Source organism: Aulonocara stuartgranti, assembly GCF_965226115.1.
Source record: "Aulonocara stuartgranti genome assembly, chromosome: 8".
In the NCBI taxonomy this organism is placed as follows: domain Eukaryota; kingdom Metazoa; phylum Chordata; class Actinopteri; order Cichliformes; family Cichlidae; genus Aulonocara; species Aulonocara stuartgranti.
Genome location: NC_138959.1, coordinates 15348492 through 15366142, shown reverse-complemented (window position 1 = coordinate 15366142; position 17651 = coordinate 15348492). Strand labels below are relative to the sequence as shown.

Genomic DNA, 17651 nt, shown 5'->3' with positions numbered 1-17651 from the left:
CTCAACAACAAAAACCAAAAAATATAATAAACATGTAAACAACTTCACAACCCCCAAAGTGTCTAAATTACGTGACATGTCAGTGCAACACCGAAACATAAGAGTGGGGGAGATGGAGCAAAGTGTGCCTGCTCTCCGCTGACAAAGGAGCGGTGAGTCCAGCGACCTGGTTGTTTCGTTTTTGCCAAAAGCACAGCATTGTAAATGAGCAGAACTCAAAGTAAAGAATTGATATCACCAGGCTAGTATCGATCCGATACCGATGCCGACTTGGGATCGATCCGCCCACCACTACCTGATACGATATATGACACAGAGTCATTGTATTGCAAGGGAATCCGCACGTATGGCATGGAGAGCTATGTGGAAGTAAGATTTTTTCAGTGTAATTGCTGGAAATGGCTCCATCATCTGTAATTATTATTAAAGAAATCTTCAGGACTAGTCCTCTAATTTTCATGAATATCTTTTTTGGATGTTGGCTGACTTTTGCTTCATTCTCTGTCAGCATGATCCCACACTGCTTCAATAATGTTGAGCTTCAAACCATAGAGCCTTCTTTAATTCATTTTAGTGTCAGTTGATTTCCAGGGTTTATTTTTTTATTTCACTTTAGTTTTTACAATATATTTTTATTATATTGTATTGTTTTATTGTTGGATTGTTTTATTGTTTGCTACTCTCTGTTTTCATAAGGTTTAGTGTTAGGTTTGGTCTTTTTAATGAATATTTTAAACTGTTGTATTTCATGGCATCTGTCTGTATTTGGGAAAATCAGTAAAGATATTGCAATAAAAACACAGAACTTCTTGAAAACAGTTGACTACTGTTTTGTAGGCATCCAAAGTTTAAATAAACACATCTCCCAAAGCCTCGTCAGGTAAGTTGTAATACAGTTTTGTAGTAAAGATAAGGTAGATCTTTAGAGTTATAATACAATTTTAAAACTGATGCTCCGAAGCATGAAAATGCCATCGGGTCTGCCGTGGTGGCGATCGTTTTTTTTGTTTGTTTTAATCTTAAGTGCACACAAACCAGTAAACAAATTAAAACAAATACTGTTGATAAACTATAATACAAAAATTAAAATTAAAATTCTCAACAACAAAAACAATTGGTAAGAATATAATTAATGTGTAAACAACTTGACAACCCCCAAAGTGTCTAAGTCACGTGATGTGTCAGCGCAACACCGAAACATAAGAGGGACGGGGGGGCAAAGTGTGCCTGCTCTCCGCTGACACAGGAGCGGCGAGTCCAGCGACCTGGCTGTTTCGTTTTTGCCGAAAGCACAGCATAGCAAACAAGCAGAACTCAAAGTAAAGAATCCCGTCCTGCCTCCGATCTCCCTCATCCACGTGCTGGCCTCCACCACTTGTTAATTTTACTGAATCTGTGGAAGCTCTGCGATGCCACCACCAAACAACTGAGCTATTTTTACACACCGGCCAGCATCTGGCCAATCCAACACCTTTCATTGTTTATACCGTTACAAAAAAAATAAATAAAAATCATCGAGCCACCGAGCAAATGCCCGGTATGCCCGATGGCCAGTCCAGCTATGGCTGTACCATCAGTTAACCCTTTGGGTGCCAACGGTTGCCGACCCCTGGGATACGCCCTCCCTGCCCAGTGCACGCTCCCGACGCAGGGGGAACAATTCTGTTGGGGATACCTATCTTGGCACAGCACCAGTAACGAGGGAGAAGGAAACTGGTGGGAGCACAGCTGACACTAATCACAGGAAGGAGACAAGGAACATGCACAGGAAAAGGGACTGTCAAAATGACACAGGAAACTAACACTGAGACGAGCAAGAACAGTAACGTAAACAAGCACAGAGACAAGACTGAAAGGGGAACAAAACATCGGGAAAAGACGTGATGTAGTTTCCAGCCAAAGTAAACTTAAGCCTGAACCAGGCACGTGCAGAGGAGGGCAGGGCGCAGAAGGGGCTTGGGCACCTTCCCTTTCCTGATGGGCGCTCCAAGTGCCCTTTTCTTGAGCCTTTTTTATTTTATTTTATAAAAATGTTTTTTATGTGTGTGTGTGTGTGTGTGTGGGGGGGGGGGGGGGGGTCCTGCCTGTGCCCCTCAACAATAACATACAGTAACTATTAATCTCAGTTTTTCTAAATAAAAGGATCTGGCTTGCATCAATCACATGATGACGCTGACTACAAGCGTGCTGTGTGTGAAACAGTACGACAAACATTACCTGTCCTAGATCTGATATTTAGCGTATGTAATTCTATTTTAAATCCTATCTGTTGAAATTAAAAACAATATAATTTAGATTCCAGTTATTGCTATTTTTGACAAGGAGATAAACTTCTGTACTTTATATAGATGCTACATGCTTAATCCAACAATTAGAGATTTATGGCTGATCATTAAGAGCCACCAAAAAGAAATCTTTTTGCAGCTGTAGCTGAAACAAGCAGAACAGATATTATATAAAAAAAAAATACACACCTTAATTTGAGGTAGTCTGAAGAGGGCGGTATAGAGACCTGTGGCAGACAGAGTTCATGTCCTCTTCTGTTACCTGTCCTGTGCCCTTTGCTGCAGAATTAGCTACACTGTGAAATCTAACTGTACAATTTCCAGAAACAATAAAATATTTATCGTTCTTTGAAAACGTTGTGTATAATTCATCAAATGAAAAGAGTACACTTAAATGACTGTTTATAATCTCTAGTCAGTATTACTAGTACATATAAAAGCTGAAAGTAACAGCAGGACAACTGGAAAAGGGTGTTGTTTGGTGCCTGCTAAATAAGCAGCTAAGATTCTATTGCTATTATAATTGTTTTATTTTTTACAAATAATAATAACAACAACAATAATAATAACAATAATAATAATAATAATAATAATAATAATACTTTATCTTTATCTTTATCCTACTCCTCTCTGGCAGCAAGAATGGGTTTCATTCTTTTGAAACTTATTTTTATTATTTACATTTTTAATTTGAAATTATTATTGAATAATTAATTATTTTGAAAAAACTTTTTTTTACTCAGAATTAAGAAACTTCTTTATTTTAAATTCGATTTTTATTCAGTGTTCAGTGCTATTTCTGCCAATTCCTTTTCCATTTAAACTTTTGTTAATTTTCTAAACTTTATTTAGAAATACTCTATATATTGTGTGTACTGTTATATAACATTTTTTCTCATTGGTACATCTGCTGTGCATGTAGTCACTGGTTTTCTGTACTAAATTCTAGCAAGACCTACAGTGGAATTCTTTTTGCATAAATTTTTAATTTCTACTGATATAAAACCGAGAAGAAAACATTGGTCAAAAAGTAATATACAATGGTAGAGTTTGAAGAAATTCAGCATTGTGTGCCGAACAGTTTCTCCCTTCTTTATGACAGTAACCTGGGTAGGAGCAAAATGTGCTAAGCACGACATTACTCTACTGCATGCCAGCTTCACAAATGTTTTTCAGCAAAACTTTTCTGTACTACAAAAAAAAATAAATCTCATTATCGTGGCGATCGTGGCTCAAGAGTTGGGAGTTTGCCTTGTAATCGGAAGGTTGCCGGTTCGAGCCCCGGTTCGGACAGTCTCAGTCGTTGTGTCCTTGGGCAAGACACTTCACCCGTTGCCTACTGGTGGTGGTCAGAGGGCCCGGTGGCGCCAGTGTCCGGCAGCCTCGCCTCTGTCAGTGCGCCCCAGGATGGCTGTGGCTACAATGTAGCTTGCCATCACCAGTGTGTGAATGGGTGGATAACTGGATATGTAAAGCGCTTTGGGGTCCTTAGGGACTAGTAAAGCGCTATATAAATACAGGCCATTTACCATTAACAGAGATGGATGGATAAGTTAAATAAATTAGGGTTACAAATTATGTAATCGTTCATGTAACATAGCCATAATTTTAAAAACAAGAACAACAGCCTAATGCATCTTCTCAATTATTTCAACTCAGGAAGAGTCTGACAAAGAATATGAGTATTTAAAAGCTCTTTATTTCAAAGTGGGGTTTTGTGTATTTAACTACTATATAATATAAACATGAATTAACCATTAAATAAATATCATACTATAATAAATATACAAGTGACAAAAAAGTGATGCGAAATGAAAGTGATCAAAGACATTCAAATAATAATATCATGTTGAATAACACAATGTTTCAGTAAGGAAGGCCAGAAATAAAACAAATAGATACTTATCAAGCTGTTTGAAGCATTAAGGAGTCAACAAGTACTTAGCCTTTTTGTTTTTTACAAATTATAATAAAATATACAGGTGACTCTAAGATCCAATAAGTTGGACTGTGACTTAATAATATAAATGGAATAGTGTTTTTATTAATTGTTTTAAGTGATATGGAATCTCTTGGAGCCACAAATTGCTGTGTCTTTGCTCGCTTAGAATGAGCCCTAAACAAATACAAAAACTAGTTAAATATCAAGTTGTGACTAATTACAAAAATCAAACATAGTCAAGTGAACAAGTGAAGCATTAATGGGAAAAGAAAGCAACATCAAGAAGCTCCTCATCAGTTTAACATGGATGTCCAGGTTTCTGGTTCATGTCCAATAAATAATTCATAAGCCATTTTTCAGGAAATAAAAAAAAAAAAACAACAAAGGAAAAACAATGAATACTTTTTTAAATTCCATGTGATATAATCAAGAACAGTTTATGCACAGAAAACAATTCCTGTAAAAAATGGTGAAAAGCCAGATCGCTCATTAAGTTTCGTTGTGTGCAGTAACTGGAATACAATTCCAAAAAAACACAAAACAAAAAACAAGTCATTGCCATTGTATGGTCAACTCTGTGTGAGTTTTTACTAACTGAAGTCGCTTTCACTGTCGTACTGGTAGTAAGGGTTATCGTAGCCTTGGCTCTGAGCGTGTGGTTTGATCTGGGGTCGTTTCACAGCGTAGAGGTTGTTCTGACGTTGAGCCTGGGAGTTTGTGTTATTTTGGTCACTATATAACTCCTGCAGAGGGAAAACAATACAATTACTTTCACAGTGAAATGAACAACAAACGACATAAAAACGAAAAGCTTCATAAAATCAGGGAGAAATGCAAATCGAAGCCTACATCTCTATGGACACACAGAGACATACTGTCACAATCCTGGGTCTTTTGACCCAGCGTTTTGAGTTTTAGTTTATGGTTTATGTTTAAGCCCTTCAGGTTTTCTAGTTCATTTTTTATCATGCCTAGGTTGTTATAGTTTGTTATTAGATTCCCCTTGTGTCTTCCACCCCTGTTAAGTCTCCCTTGCCCTTCATGTGTTTCATGTCTGTGTCTTACGTTGTCAAGTTCAGGTTGTGATGTCTGCGACTTATGTTTTTTGTTTTATTTTGAAGAGATCTTGTGTTCCTGTGTTCATCGCGTTTAGTTTTACTCTTTCCCTGCAAGTTCATTATGTTCATGTGGGTTGTGCTGTTTTGATCTTTATAGTTATTATTTCCCTTAGGCTTAGTTCTTGTAATATGGCTTCACTGTGTTCCATGTTGTGTCTACTGTGCCTTTCTGTACCATGTTTCAGGTTCCTATGTTCTGTCTCCCCAGTTGCTGTTAAGTTTATATGTTTAGAGTTCAGTCAGTGTGTTTCCTGTTTTATTTTGAAGGTCCGTGTCTCATGTCAGTGAGAAACATGACGCATACTCACTGAGCTGTTGTCCACAAAGACAGGGCTTTGTCGACTGTTTGAAGTTATCTCCAGGTTGGTTATGCTGTTGGTGGTGGTGGAGTTGGTGGCTCGTGGGAGTTTGGGCGCACCATTGGAAAAAATTGGCAGGGTAATGAACCCTTTAAATGTGAATGAATCCTGGTTAATGTGTGGGTTTTCTATATCTCCATCTTTGCCGGTTTTGGAGATTTTCTTTGAGGATCTGATAACAAAATGGTAAAAAAGCATTACAGTTTACTATTACAGTGTTCATCAGGCATTTGCAAACTTTTACATTTAAAATTTGTAATAAAGATGTGGATAAATTAATGTTTAAAGTGAGTGGATGGGTTGGTGGGAAACTTACATGGTAGGGATTATTGGTAGAAGGATGAGGGATATGAGCAGCAGTCCCCCAAGAACAGAGCCCACAATTACCAGAATGAGCTGCCAGTCTAATAAAACACAACAAAGATTTAAGTCCTTAACTAATTTAAGTCCTTAACTGAATTCCCCATTGGTAGAAAATCTATTTTAGTATTTGTTGTCAATACTCATTAGGGTTTTTTTTTCTCAAAAATTATGTTTCAGCTTTCACTTTTAAAAACATACAGTATACTCACTTTCTGGGGCGTCCGTTAATGCAGCTGTAGGATCTGGTGAAGTAGCTGGGGCGTCTGTTACTGCAGCTGTAGGACCTGGTGAAGTAGCTGGGGCATCCGTTACTGCAGCTGTAGGATCTGGTGATGTAGCTGGGGCGTCCGTTACTGCAGCTGTAGGACCTGGTGAAGTAGCTGGGGCATCCGTTACTGCAACTGTAGGATCTGGTGAAGTAGCTGGGGCATCCGTTACTGCAGCTGTAAGACCTGGTGAAGTAGCTGGGGCGTCTGTTACTGCAGCTGTAGGATCTGGTGAAGTAGCTGGGGCGTCCGTTAATGCAGCTGTAGGATCTGGTGAAGTAGATGGGGCGTCCGTTACTGCAGCTGTAGGATCTGGTGAAGTAGATGGGGCGTCCGTTACTGCAGATGTAGGACCTGGTGAAGTATCTGGGGCGTCCGTTACTGCAGCTGTAGGACCTGGTGAAGTAGCTGGGGCGTCCGTTACTGCAGCTGTAGGACCTGGTGAAGTAGCTGGGGCGTCCGTTACTGCAGCTGTAGGACCTGGTGAAGTATCTGGGGCGTCTGTTACTGCAGCTGTAGGATCTGGTGAAGTAGCTGAATCTGGTGAAGTAGCTGGGGCATCTGTTACTGCAGCTGTAGGATCTGGTGAAGTAGCTGGGGCGTCTGTTACTGCAGCTGTAGGATCTGGTGAAGTAGCTGGGGCGTCTGTTACTGCAGCTGTAGGATCTGGTGAAGTAGCTGGGGCGTCTGTTACTGCAGCTGTAGGATCTGGTGATGTAGCTGGGGCGTCCGTTACTGCAGCTGTAGGACCTGGTGAAGTAGCTGGGGCATCCGTTACTGCAACTGTAGGATCTGGTGAAGTAGCTGGGGCATCCGTTACTGCAGCTGTAAGACCTGGTGAAGTAGCTGGGGCGTCTGTTACTGCAGCTGTAGGATCTGGTGAAGTAGCTGGGGCGTCCGTTAATGCAGCTGTAGGATCTGGTGATGTAGCTGGGGCGTCCGTTACTGCAGCTGTAGGACCTGGTGAAGTAGCTGGGGCATCCGTTACTGCAACTGTAGGATCTGGTGATGTAGCTGGGGCATCCGTTACTGCAGCTGTAAGACCTGGTGAAGTAGCTGGGGCGTCTGTTACTGCAGCTGTAGGATCTGGTGAAGTAGCTGGGGCGTCCGTTAATGCAGCTGTAGGATCTGGTGAAGTAGATGGGGCGTCCGTTACTGCAGCTGTAGGATCTGATGAAGTAGCTGGGTCGTCCGTTACTGCAGCTGTAGGACCTGGTGAAGTAGCTGGGGCGTCCGTTACTGCAGCTGTAGGATCTGGTGAAGTAGCTGGGGCGTCTGTTACTGCAGCTGTAGGACCTGGTGAAGTAGCTGGGGCGTCTGTTACTGCAGCTGTAGGACCTGGTGAAGTAGCTGGGGCGTCTGATACTGCAGCTGTAGGATCTGGTGAAGTAGCTGAATCTGGTGAAGTAGCTGGGGCGTCCGTTAATGCAGTTGTAGGATCTGGTGAAGTAGCTGGGGCGTCCGTTACTGCAGATGTAGGACCTGGTGAAGTATCTGGGGCGTCCGTTACTGCAGCTGTAGGACCTGGTGAAGTAGCTGGGGCGTCCGTTACTGCAGCTGTAGGACCTGGTGAAGTATCTGGGGCGTCTGTTACTGCAGCAGTAGGATCTGGTGAAGTAGCTGAATCTGGTGAAGTAGCTGGGGCATCTGTTACTGCAGCTGTAGGATCTGGTGAAGTAGCTGGGGCGTCTGTTACTGCAGCTGTAGGATCTGGTGAAGTAGCTGGGGCGTCTGTTACTGCAGCTGTAGGATCTGGTGAAGTAGCTGGGGCGTCTGTTACTGCAGCTGTAGGACCTGGTGAAGAAGCTGGGGCATCCGTTACTGCAGCTGTAGGATCTGGTGATGTAGCTGGGGCGTCCGTTACTGCAGCTGTAGGACCTGGTGAAGTAGCTGGGGCATCCGTTACTGCAACTGTAGGATCTGGTGAAGTAGCTGGGGCATCCGTTACTGCAGCTGTAAGACCTGGTGAAGTAGCTGGGGCGTCTGTTACTGCAGCTGTAGGATCTGGTGAAGTAGCTGGGGCGTCCGTTAATGCAGCTGTAGGATCTGGTGAAGTAGATGGGGCGTCTGTTACTGCAGCTGTAGGATCTGGTGAAGTAGCTGAATCTGGTGAAGTAGCTGGGGCATCTGTTACTGCAGCTGTAGGATCTGGTGAAGTAGCTGGGGCGTCTGTTACTGCAGCTGTAGGACCTGGTGAAGTAGATGGGGCGTCCGTTACTGCAGCTGTAGGATCTGGTGAAGTAGCTGAATCTGGTGAAGTAGCTGGGGCATCTGTTACTGCAGCTGTAGGATCTGGTGAAGTAGCTGGGGCGTCTGTTACTGCAGCTGTAGGATCTGGTGAAGTAGCTGGGGCGTCTGTTACTGCAGCTGTAGGACCTGGTGAAGAAGCTGGGGCATCCGTTACTGCAGCTGTAGGATCTGGTGATGTAGCTGGGGCGTCCGTTACTGCAGCTGTAGGATCTGGTGAAGTAGCTGGGTCGTCCGTCACTGCAGCTGTAGGACCTGGTGAAGTAGCTGGGGCGTCCGTTACTGCAGCTGTAGGATCTGGTGAAGTAGCTGGGGCGTCTGTTACTGCAGCTGTAGGACCTGGTGAAGTAGCTGGGGCGTCTGTTACTGCAGCTGTAGGACCTGGTGAAGTAGCTGGGGCGTCTGATACTGCAGCTGTAGGATCTGGTGAAGTAGCTGAATCTGGTGAAGTAGCTGGGGCGTCCGTTAATGCAGTTGTAGGATCTGGTGAAGTAGCTGGGGCGTCCGTTACTGCAGATGTAGGACCTGGTGAAGTATCTGGGGCATCTGTTACTGCAGCTGTAGGACCTGGTGAAGTAGCTGGGGCGTCTGTTACTGCAGCTGTAGGACCTGGTGAAGTATCTGGAGCATCTGTTACTGCAGCTGTAGGATCTGGTGAAGTAGCTGAATCTGGTGAAGTAGGTGGGGCATCTGTTACTGCAGCTGTAGGATCTGGTGAAGTAGCTGGGGCGTCTGTTACTGCAGCTGTAGGATCTGGTGAAGTAGCTGAATCTGGTGAAGTAGCTGGGGCGTCCGTTAATGCAGTTGTAGGATCTGGTGAAGTAGCTGGGGCGTCCGTTACTGCAGATGTAGGACCTGGTGAAGTATCTGGGGCATCTGTTACTGCAGCTGTAGGACCTGGTGAAGTAGCTGGGGCGTCTGTTACTGCAGCTGTAGGACCTGGTGAAGTATCTGGAGCATCTGTTACTGCAGCTGTAGGATCTGGTGAAGTAGCTGAATCTGGTGAAGTAGGTGGGGCATCTGTTACTGCAGCTGTAGGATCTGGTGAAGTAGCTGGGGCGTCTGTTACTGCAGCTGTAGGATCTGGTGAAGTAGCTGAATCTGGTGAAGTAGCTGGGGCGTCCGTTAATGCAGTTGTAGGATCTGGTGAAGTAGCTGGGGCGTCCGTTACTGCAGATGTAGGACCTGGTGAAGTATCTGGGGCATCTGTTACTGCAGCTGTAGGACCTGGTGAAGTAGCTGGGGCGTCTGTTACTGCAGCTGTAGGACCTGGTGAAGTATCTGGGGCATCTGTTACTGCAGCTGTAGGATCTGGTGAAGTAGCTGAATCTGGTGAAGTAGGTGGGGCATCTGTTACTGCAGCTGTAGGATCTGGTGAAGTAGCTGGGGCGTCTGTTACTGCAGCTGTAGGATCTGGTGAAGTAGCTGGGGTGTCTGTTACTGCAGCTGTAGGATCTGGTGAAGTAGCTGGATCTGGTGAAGTAGCTGGGGCGTCTGTTAATGCAGGTGTAGGATCTGGTGAAGTAGCTTGGGCGTCTGTTACTGCAGCTGTAGGATCTGGTGAAGTAGCTGGGGCGTCTGTTACTGCAGCTGTAGGATCTGGTGAAGAAGCTGGGGCGTCTGTTACTGCATTTGTAGGATCTGGTGAAGTTGCTGGGGCGTCTGTTACTGTAGCTGTAGAATCTGGTGAAGTATCTGGGGCGTCTGTTACAGCAGCTGTAGGATCTGGTGAAGTAGCTGGGGCGTCTGTTACTGCAGGTGTAGGACCTGGTGAAGTAGCTGGGGCTTCTGTTACTGCAGCTGTAGCATCTGGTGAAGTAGCTGGGGCATCTGTTACTGCAGCTGTAGGATCTGGTGAAGTAGCTGGGGCATCTGTTACTGCAGCTGTAGGATCTGGTGAAGTAGCTGGGGCTTCTGTTATTGCAGCTGTAGGACCTGGTGAAGTAGCTGGGGCATCCGTTACTGCAACTGTAGGATCTGGTGAAGTAGCTGGGGCATCCGTTACTGCAGCTGTAAGACCTGGTGAAGTAGCTGGGGCGTCTGTTACTGCAGCTGTAGGATCTGGTGAAGTAGCTGGGGCGTCCGTTAATGCAGCTGTAGGATCTGGTGAAGTAGATGGGGCGTCCGTTACTGCAGCTGTAGGATCTGGTGAAGTAGATGGGGCGTCCGTTACTGCAGATGTAGGACCTGGTGAAGTATCTGGGGCGTCCGTTACTGCAGCTGTAGGACCTGGTGAAGTAGCTGGGGCGTCCGTTACTGCAGCTGTAGGACCTGGTGAAGTAGCTGGGGCGTCCGTTACTGCAGCTGTAGGACCTGGTGAAGTATCTGGGGCGTCTGTTACTGCAGCTGTAGGATCTGGTGAAGTAGCTGAATCTGGTGAAGTAGCTGGGGCATCTGTTACTGCAGCTGTAGGATCTGGTGAAGTAGCTGGGGCGTCTGTTACTGCAGCTGTAGGATCTGGTGAAGTAGCTGGGGCGTCTGTTACTGCAGCTGTAGGATCTGGTAAAGTAGCTGGGGCGTCTGTTACTGCAGCTGTAGGACCTGGTGAAGAAGCTGGGGCATCCGTTACTGCAGCTGTAGGATCTGGTGATGTAGCTGGGGCGTCCGTTACTGCAGCTGTAGGACCTGGTGAAGTAGCTGGGGCATCCGTTACTGCAACTGTAGGATCTGGTGAAGTAGCTGGGGCATCCGTTACTGCAGCTGTAAGACCTGGTGAAGTAGCTGGGGCGTCTGTTACAGCAGCTGTAGGATCTGGTGAAGTAGCTGGGGCGTCTGTTACTGCAGGTGTAGGACCTGGTGAAGTAGCTGGGGCGTCTGTTACTGCAGGTGTAGGAACTGGTGAAGTAGCTGGGGCTTCTGTTACTGCAGCTGTAGGATCTGGTGAAGTAGCTGGGGCATCTGTTACTGCAGCTGTAGGATCTGGTGAAGTAGCTGGGGCTTCTGTTATTGCAGCTGTAGGACCTGGTGAAGTAGCTGGGGCATCCGTTACTGCAACTGTAGGATCTGGTGAAGTAGCTGTGGCATCCGTTACTGCAGCTGTAAGACCTGGTGAAGTAGCTGGGGCGTCTGTTACTGCAGCTGTAGGATCTGGTGAAGTAGCTGGGGCGTCCGTTAATGCAGCTGTAGGATCTGGTGAAGTAGATGGGGCGTCCGTTACTGCAGCTGTAGGATCTGGTGAAGTAGATGGGGCGTCCGTTACTGCAGATGTAGGACCTGGTGAAGTATCTGGGGCATCCGTTACTGCAGCTGTAGGACCTGGTGAAGTAGCTGGGGCGTCCGTTACTGCAGCTGTAGGACCTGGTGAAGTAGCTGGGGCGTCCGTTACTGCAGCTGTAGGACCTGGTGAAGTATCTGGGGCGTCTGTTACTGCAGCTGTAGGATCTGGTGAAGTAGCTGAATCTGGTGAAGTAGCTGGGGCATCTGTTAATGCAGCTGTAGGATCTGGTGAAGTAGCTGGGGCGTCTGTTACTGCAGCTGTAGGATCTGGTGAAGTAGCTGGGGCATCCGTTACTGCAGCTGTAAGACCTGGTGAAGTAGCTGGGGCGTCTGTTACTGCAGCTGTAGGATCTGGTGAAGTAGCTGGGGCGTCCGTTAATGCAGGTGTAGGATCTGGTGAAGTAGATGGGGCGTCCGTTACTGCAGCTGTAGGATCTGGTGAAGGAGCTGGGTCGTCCGTTACTGCAGCTGTAGGACCTGGTGAAGTAGCTGGGGCGTCCGTTACTGCAGCTGTAGGATCTGGTGAAGTAGCTGGGGCGTCCGTTACTGCAGCTGTAGGACCTGGTGAAGTAGCTGGGGCGTGTGTTACTGCAGCTGTAGGACCTGGTGAAGTAGCTGGGGCGTCTGATACTGCAGCTGTAGGATCTGGTGAAGTAGCTGAATCTGGTGAAGTAGCTGGGGCGTCCGTTAATGCAGTTGTAGGATCTGGTGAAGTAGCTGGGGCGTCCGTTACTGCAGATGTAGGACCTGGTGAAGTATCTGGGGCATCTGTTACTGCAGCTGTAGGACCTGGTGAAGTAGCTGGGGCGTCTGTTACTGCAGCTGTAGGACCTGGTGAAGTATCTGGGACATCTGTTACTGCAGCTGTAGGATCTGGTGAAGTAGCTGAATCTGGTGAAGTAGGTGGTGCATCTGTTACTGCAGCTGTAGGATCTGGTGAAGTAGCTGGGGCGTCTGTTACTGCAGCTGTAGGATCTGGTGAAGTAGCTGGGGCGTCTGTTACTGCAGCTGTAGGATCTGGTGAAGTAGCTGGATCTGGTGAAGTAGCTGGGGCGTCTGTTAATGCAGGTGTAGGATCTGGTGAAGTAGCTTGGGCGTCTGTTACTGCAGCTGTAGGATCTGGTGAAGTAGCTGGGGCGTCTGTTACTGCAGCTGTAGGATCTGGTGAAGTAGCTGGGGCGTCTGTTACTGCAGGTGTAGGATCTGGTGAAGTAGCTGGGGCTTCTGTTACTGCAGCTGTAGGATCTGGTGAAGTAGCTGGGGCATCTGTTACTGCAGCTGTAGGATCTGGTGAAGTAGCTGGGGCATCTGTTACTGCAGCTGTAGGATCTGGTGAAGTAGCTGGGGCGTCTGTTACTGCAGGTGTAGGACCTGGTGAAGTAGCTGGGGCTTCTGTTACTGCAGCTGTAGGATCTGGTGAAGTAGCTGGGGCTTCTGTTATTGCAGCTGTAGGACCTGGTGAAGTAGCTGGGGCATCCGTTACTGCAACTGTAGGATCTGGTGAAGTAGCTGGGGCATCCGTTACTGCAGCTGTAAGACCTGGTGAAGTAGCTGGGGCGTCTGTTACTGCAGCTGTAGGATCTGGTGAAGTAGCTGGGGCGTCCGTTAATGCAGCTGTAGGATCTGGTGAAGTAGATGGGGCGTCCGTTACTGCAGCTGTAGGATCTGGTGAAGTAGATGGGGCGTCCGTTACTGCAGATGTAGGACCTGGTGAAGTATCTGGGGCATCCGTTACTGCAGCTGTAGGACCTGGTGAAGTAGCTGGGGCGTCCGTTACTGCAGCTGTAGGACCTGGTGAAGTAGCTGGGGCGTCCGTTACTGCAGCTGTAGGACCTGGTGAAGAATCTGGGGCGTCTGTTACTGCAGCTGTAGGATCTGGTGAAGTAGCTGAATCTGGTGAAGTAGCTGGGGCGTCTGTTACTGCAGGTGTAGGACCTGGTGAAGTAGCTGGGGCTTCTGTTACTGCAGCTGTAGGATCTGGTGAAGTAGCTGGGGCTTCTGTTATTGCAGCTGTAGGACCTGGTGAAGTAGCTGGGGCATCCGTTACTGCAACTGTAGGATCTGGTGAAGTAGCTGGGGCATCCGTTACTGCAGCTGTAAGACCTGGTGAAGTAGCTGGGGCGTCTGTTACTGCAGCTGTAGGATCTGGTGAAGTAGCTGGGGCGTCCGTTAATGCAGCTGTAGGATCTGGTGAAGTAGATGGGGCGTCCGTTACTGCAGCTGTAGGATCTGGTGAAGTAGATGGGGCGTCCGTTACTGCAGATGTAGGACCTGGTGAAGTATCTGGGGCATCCGTTACTGCAGCTGTAGGACCTGGTGAAGTAGCTGGGGCGTCCGTTACTGCAGCTGTAGGACCTGGTGAAGTAGCTGGGGCGTCCGTTACTGCAGCTGTAGGACCTGGTGAAGAATCTGGGGCGTCTGTTACTGCAGCTGTAGGATCTGGTGAAGTAGCTGAATCTGGTGAAGTAGCTGGGGCATCTGTTAATGCAGCTGTAGGATCTGGTGAAGTAGCTGGGGCGTCTGTTACTGCAGCTGTAGGATCTGGTGAAGTAGCTGGGGTGTCTGTTACTGCAGCTGTAGGATCTGGTGAAGTAGCTGGGGCGTCTGTTACTGCAGCTGTAGGACCTGGTGAAGAAGCTGGGGCATCCGTTACTGCAGCTGTAGGATCTGGTGATGTAGCTGGGGCGTCCGTTACTGCAGCTGTAGGACCTGGTGAAGTAGCTGGGGCATCCGTTACTGCAACTGTAGGATCTGGTGAAGTAGCTGGGGCATCCGTTACTGCAGCTGTAAGACCTGGTGAAGTAGCTGGGGCGTCTGTTACTGCAGCTGTAGGATCTGGTGAAGTAGCTGGGGCGTCCGTTAATGCAGGTGTAGGATCTGGTGAAGTAGATGGGGCGTCCGTTACTGCAGCTGTAGGATCTGGTGAAGGAGCTGGGTCGTCCGTTACTGCAGCTGTAGGACCTGGTGAAGTAGCTGGGGCGTCCGTTACTGCAGCTGTAGGATCTGGTGAAGTAGCTGGGGCGTCCGTTACTGCAGCTGTAGGACCTGGTGAAGTAGCTGGGGCGTCTGTTACTGCAGCTGTAGGACCTGGTGAAGTAGCTGGGGCGTCTGATACTGCAGCTGTAGGATCTGGTGAAGTAGCTGAATCTGGTGAAGTAGCTGGGGCGTCCGTTAATGCAGTTGTAGGATCTGGTGAAGTAGCTGGGGCGTCCGTTACTGCAGATGTAGGACCTGGTGAAGTATCTGGGGCATCTGTTACTGCAGCTGTAGGACCTGGTGAAGTAGCTGGGGCGTCTGTTACTGCAGCTGTAGGACCTGGTGAAGTATCTGGGACATCTGTTACTGCAGCTGTAGGATCTGGTGAAGTAGCTGAATCTGGTGAAGTAGGTGGTGCATCTGTTACTGCAGCTGTAGGATCTGGTGAAGTAGCTGGGGCGTCTGTTACTGCAGCTGTAGGATCTGGTGAAGTAGCTGGGGCGTCTGTTACTGCAGCTGTAGGATCTGGTGAAGTAGCTGGATCTGGTGAAGTAGCTGGGGCGTCTGTTAATGCAGGTGTAGGATCTGGTGAAGTAGCTTGGGCGTCTGTTACTGCAGCTGTAGGATCTGGTGAAGTAGCTGGGGCGTCTGTTACTGCAGCTGTAGGATCTGGTGAAGTAGCTGGGGCGTCTGTTACTGCAGGTGTAGGATCTGGTGAAGTAGCTGGGGCTTCTGTTACTGCAGCTGTAGGATCTGGTGAAGTAGCTGGGGCATCTGTTACTGCAGCTGTAGGATCTGGTGAAGTAGCTGGGGCATCTGTTACTGCAGCTGTAGGATCTGGTGAAGTAGCTGGGGCTTCTGTTATTGCAGCTGTAGGGGCGTCTGTTACTGCATTTGTAGGATCGGGTGAAGTATCTGGGGCATCTGTTACTGCAGCTGTAGGATCTGGTGAAGTAGCTGGGGCGTCTGTTACTGCAGCTGTAGGATCTGGTGAAGTAGCTGGGGCGTCTGTTACTGCAGCTGTAGGGGCGTCTGTTACTGCAGCTGTAGGATCTGGTGAAGTAGCTGGGGCGTCTGTTACTGCAGCAGTAGGATCTGGTGAAGTTGCTGGGGCGTCTGTTACTGCAGCTGTAGGATCTGGTGAAGTAGCTTGGGCATCTGTTACTGCAGCTGTAGGATCTGGTGAAGTAGCTGGGGCTTCTGTTATTGCAGCTGTAGGACCTGGTGAAGTAGCTGGGGCATCCGTTACTGCAACTGTAGGATCTGGTGAAGTAGCTGGGGCATCCGTTACTGCAGCTGTAAGACCTGGTGAAGTAGCTGGGGCCTCTGTTACTGCAGCTGTAGGATCTGGTGAAGTAGCTGGGGCGTCCGTTACTGCAGCTGTAGGATCTGGTGAAGTAGCTGGGGCGTCCGTTACTGCAGCTGTAGGACCTGGTGAAGTAGCTGGGGCGTCTGTTACTGCAGCTGTAGGACCTGGTGAAGTAGCTGGGGCGTCTGATACTGCAGCTGTAGGATCTGGTGAAGTAGCTGAATCTGGTGAAGTAGCTGGGGCGTCCGTTAATGCAGTTGTAGGATCTGGTGAAGTAGCTGGGGCGTCCGTTACTGCAGATGTAGGACCTGGTGAAGTATCTGGGGCATCTGTTACTGCAGCTGTAGGACCTGGTGAAGTAGCTGGGGCGTCTGTTACTGCAGCTGTAGGACCTGGTGAAGTATCTGGGGCATCTGTTACTGCAGCTGTAGGATCTGGTGAAGTAGCTGAATCTGGTGAAGTAGGTGGTGCATCTGTTACTGCAGCTGTAGGATCTGGTGAAGTAGCTGGGGCGTCTGTTACTGCAGCTGTAGGATCTGGTGAAGTAGCTGGGGCGTCTGTTACTGCAGCTGTAGGATCTGGTGAAGTAGCTGGATCTGGTGAAGTAGCTGGGGCGTCTGTTAATGCAGGTGTAGGATCTGGTGAAGTAGCTTGGGCGTCTGTTACTGCAGCTGTAGGATCTGGTGAAGTAGCTGGGGCGTCTGTTACTGCAGCTGTAGGATCTGGTGAAGAAGCTGGGGCGTCTGTTACTGCATTTGTAGGATCTGGTGAAGTTGCTGGGGCGTCTGTTACTGCAGCTGTAGAATCTGGTGAAGTAGCTGGGGCGTCTGTTACAGCAGCTGTAGGATCTGGTGAAGTAGCTGGGGCGTCTGTTACTGCAGGTGTAGGATCTGGTGAAGTAGCTGGGGCTTCTGTTACTGCAGCTGTAGGATCTGGTGAAGTAGCTGGGGCATCTGTTACTGCAGCTGTAGGATCTGGTGAAGTAGCTGGGGCTTCTGTTATTGCAGCTGTAGGGGCGTCTGTTACTGCATTTGTAGGATCGGGTGAAGTATCTGGGGCATCTGTTACTGCAGCTGTAGGATCTGGTGAAGTAGCTGGGGCGTCTGTTACTGCAGCTGTAGGATCTGGTGAAGTAGCTGGGGCGTCTGTTACTGCAGCTGTAGGGGCGTCTGTTACTGCAGCTGTAGGATCTGGTGAAGTAGCTGGGGCGTCTGTTACTGCAGCAGTAGGATCTGGTGAAGTTGCTGGGGCGTCTGTTACTGCAGCTGTAGGATCTGGTGAAGTCGCGGGGGCCTCTGTTACTGCAGCTGTAGGATCTGGTGAAGTAGCTGGGGGGTCTGTTAATGCATTTGTAGGATCGGGTGAAGTAGCTGAGGCGTCTGTTACTGCAGCTGTAGGATCTGGTGAAGTAGCTGGGGCGTCCGTTACTGCATTTGTATGATCTGGTGAAGTAGCTTGGGCGTCTGTTACTGCAGCTGTAGCATCTGGTGAAGTAGCTGGGGCGTCTGTTACTGCAGCTGTAGGATCTGGTGAAGTAGCTGGGGCGTCTGTTACTGCAGCTGTAGGATCT

General features: G+C 48.1%; 1 protein-coding gene across 1 annotated transcript; it reads right to left on the bottom strand.

Moving 5' to 3' along the window:
* Positions 1–3986: 3986 nt before the first annotated feature.
* Positions 3987–9540, bottom strand: LOC309713157 (uncharacterized protein; the record flags this gene model as incomplete). Its single annotated transcript, XM_082544558.1, has 7 exons — positions 3987–4970; positions 5654–5876; positions 6021–6108; positions 6277–6687; positions 6719–8379; positions 8836–9249; positions 9506–9540. 7 exons carry the CDS (start codon positions 9538–9540, stop codon positions 4818–4820), a joined length of 2985 nt encoding a protein of 994 aa, XP_082400684.1. The 3' UTR covers positions 3987–4817.
* Between the last annotated feature and the right edge of the window lie 8111 nt (positions 9541–17651).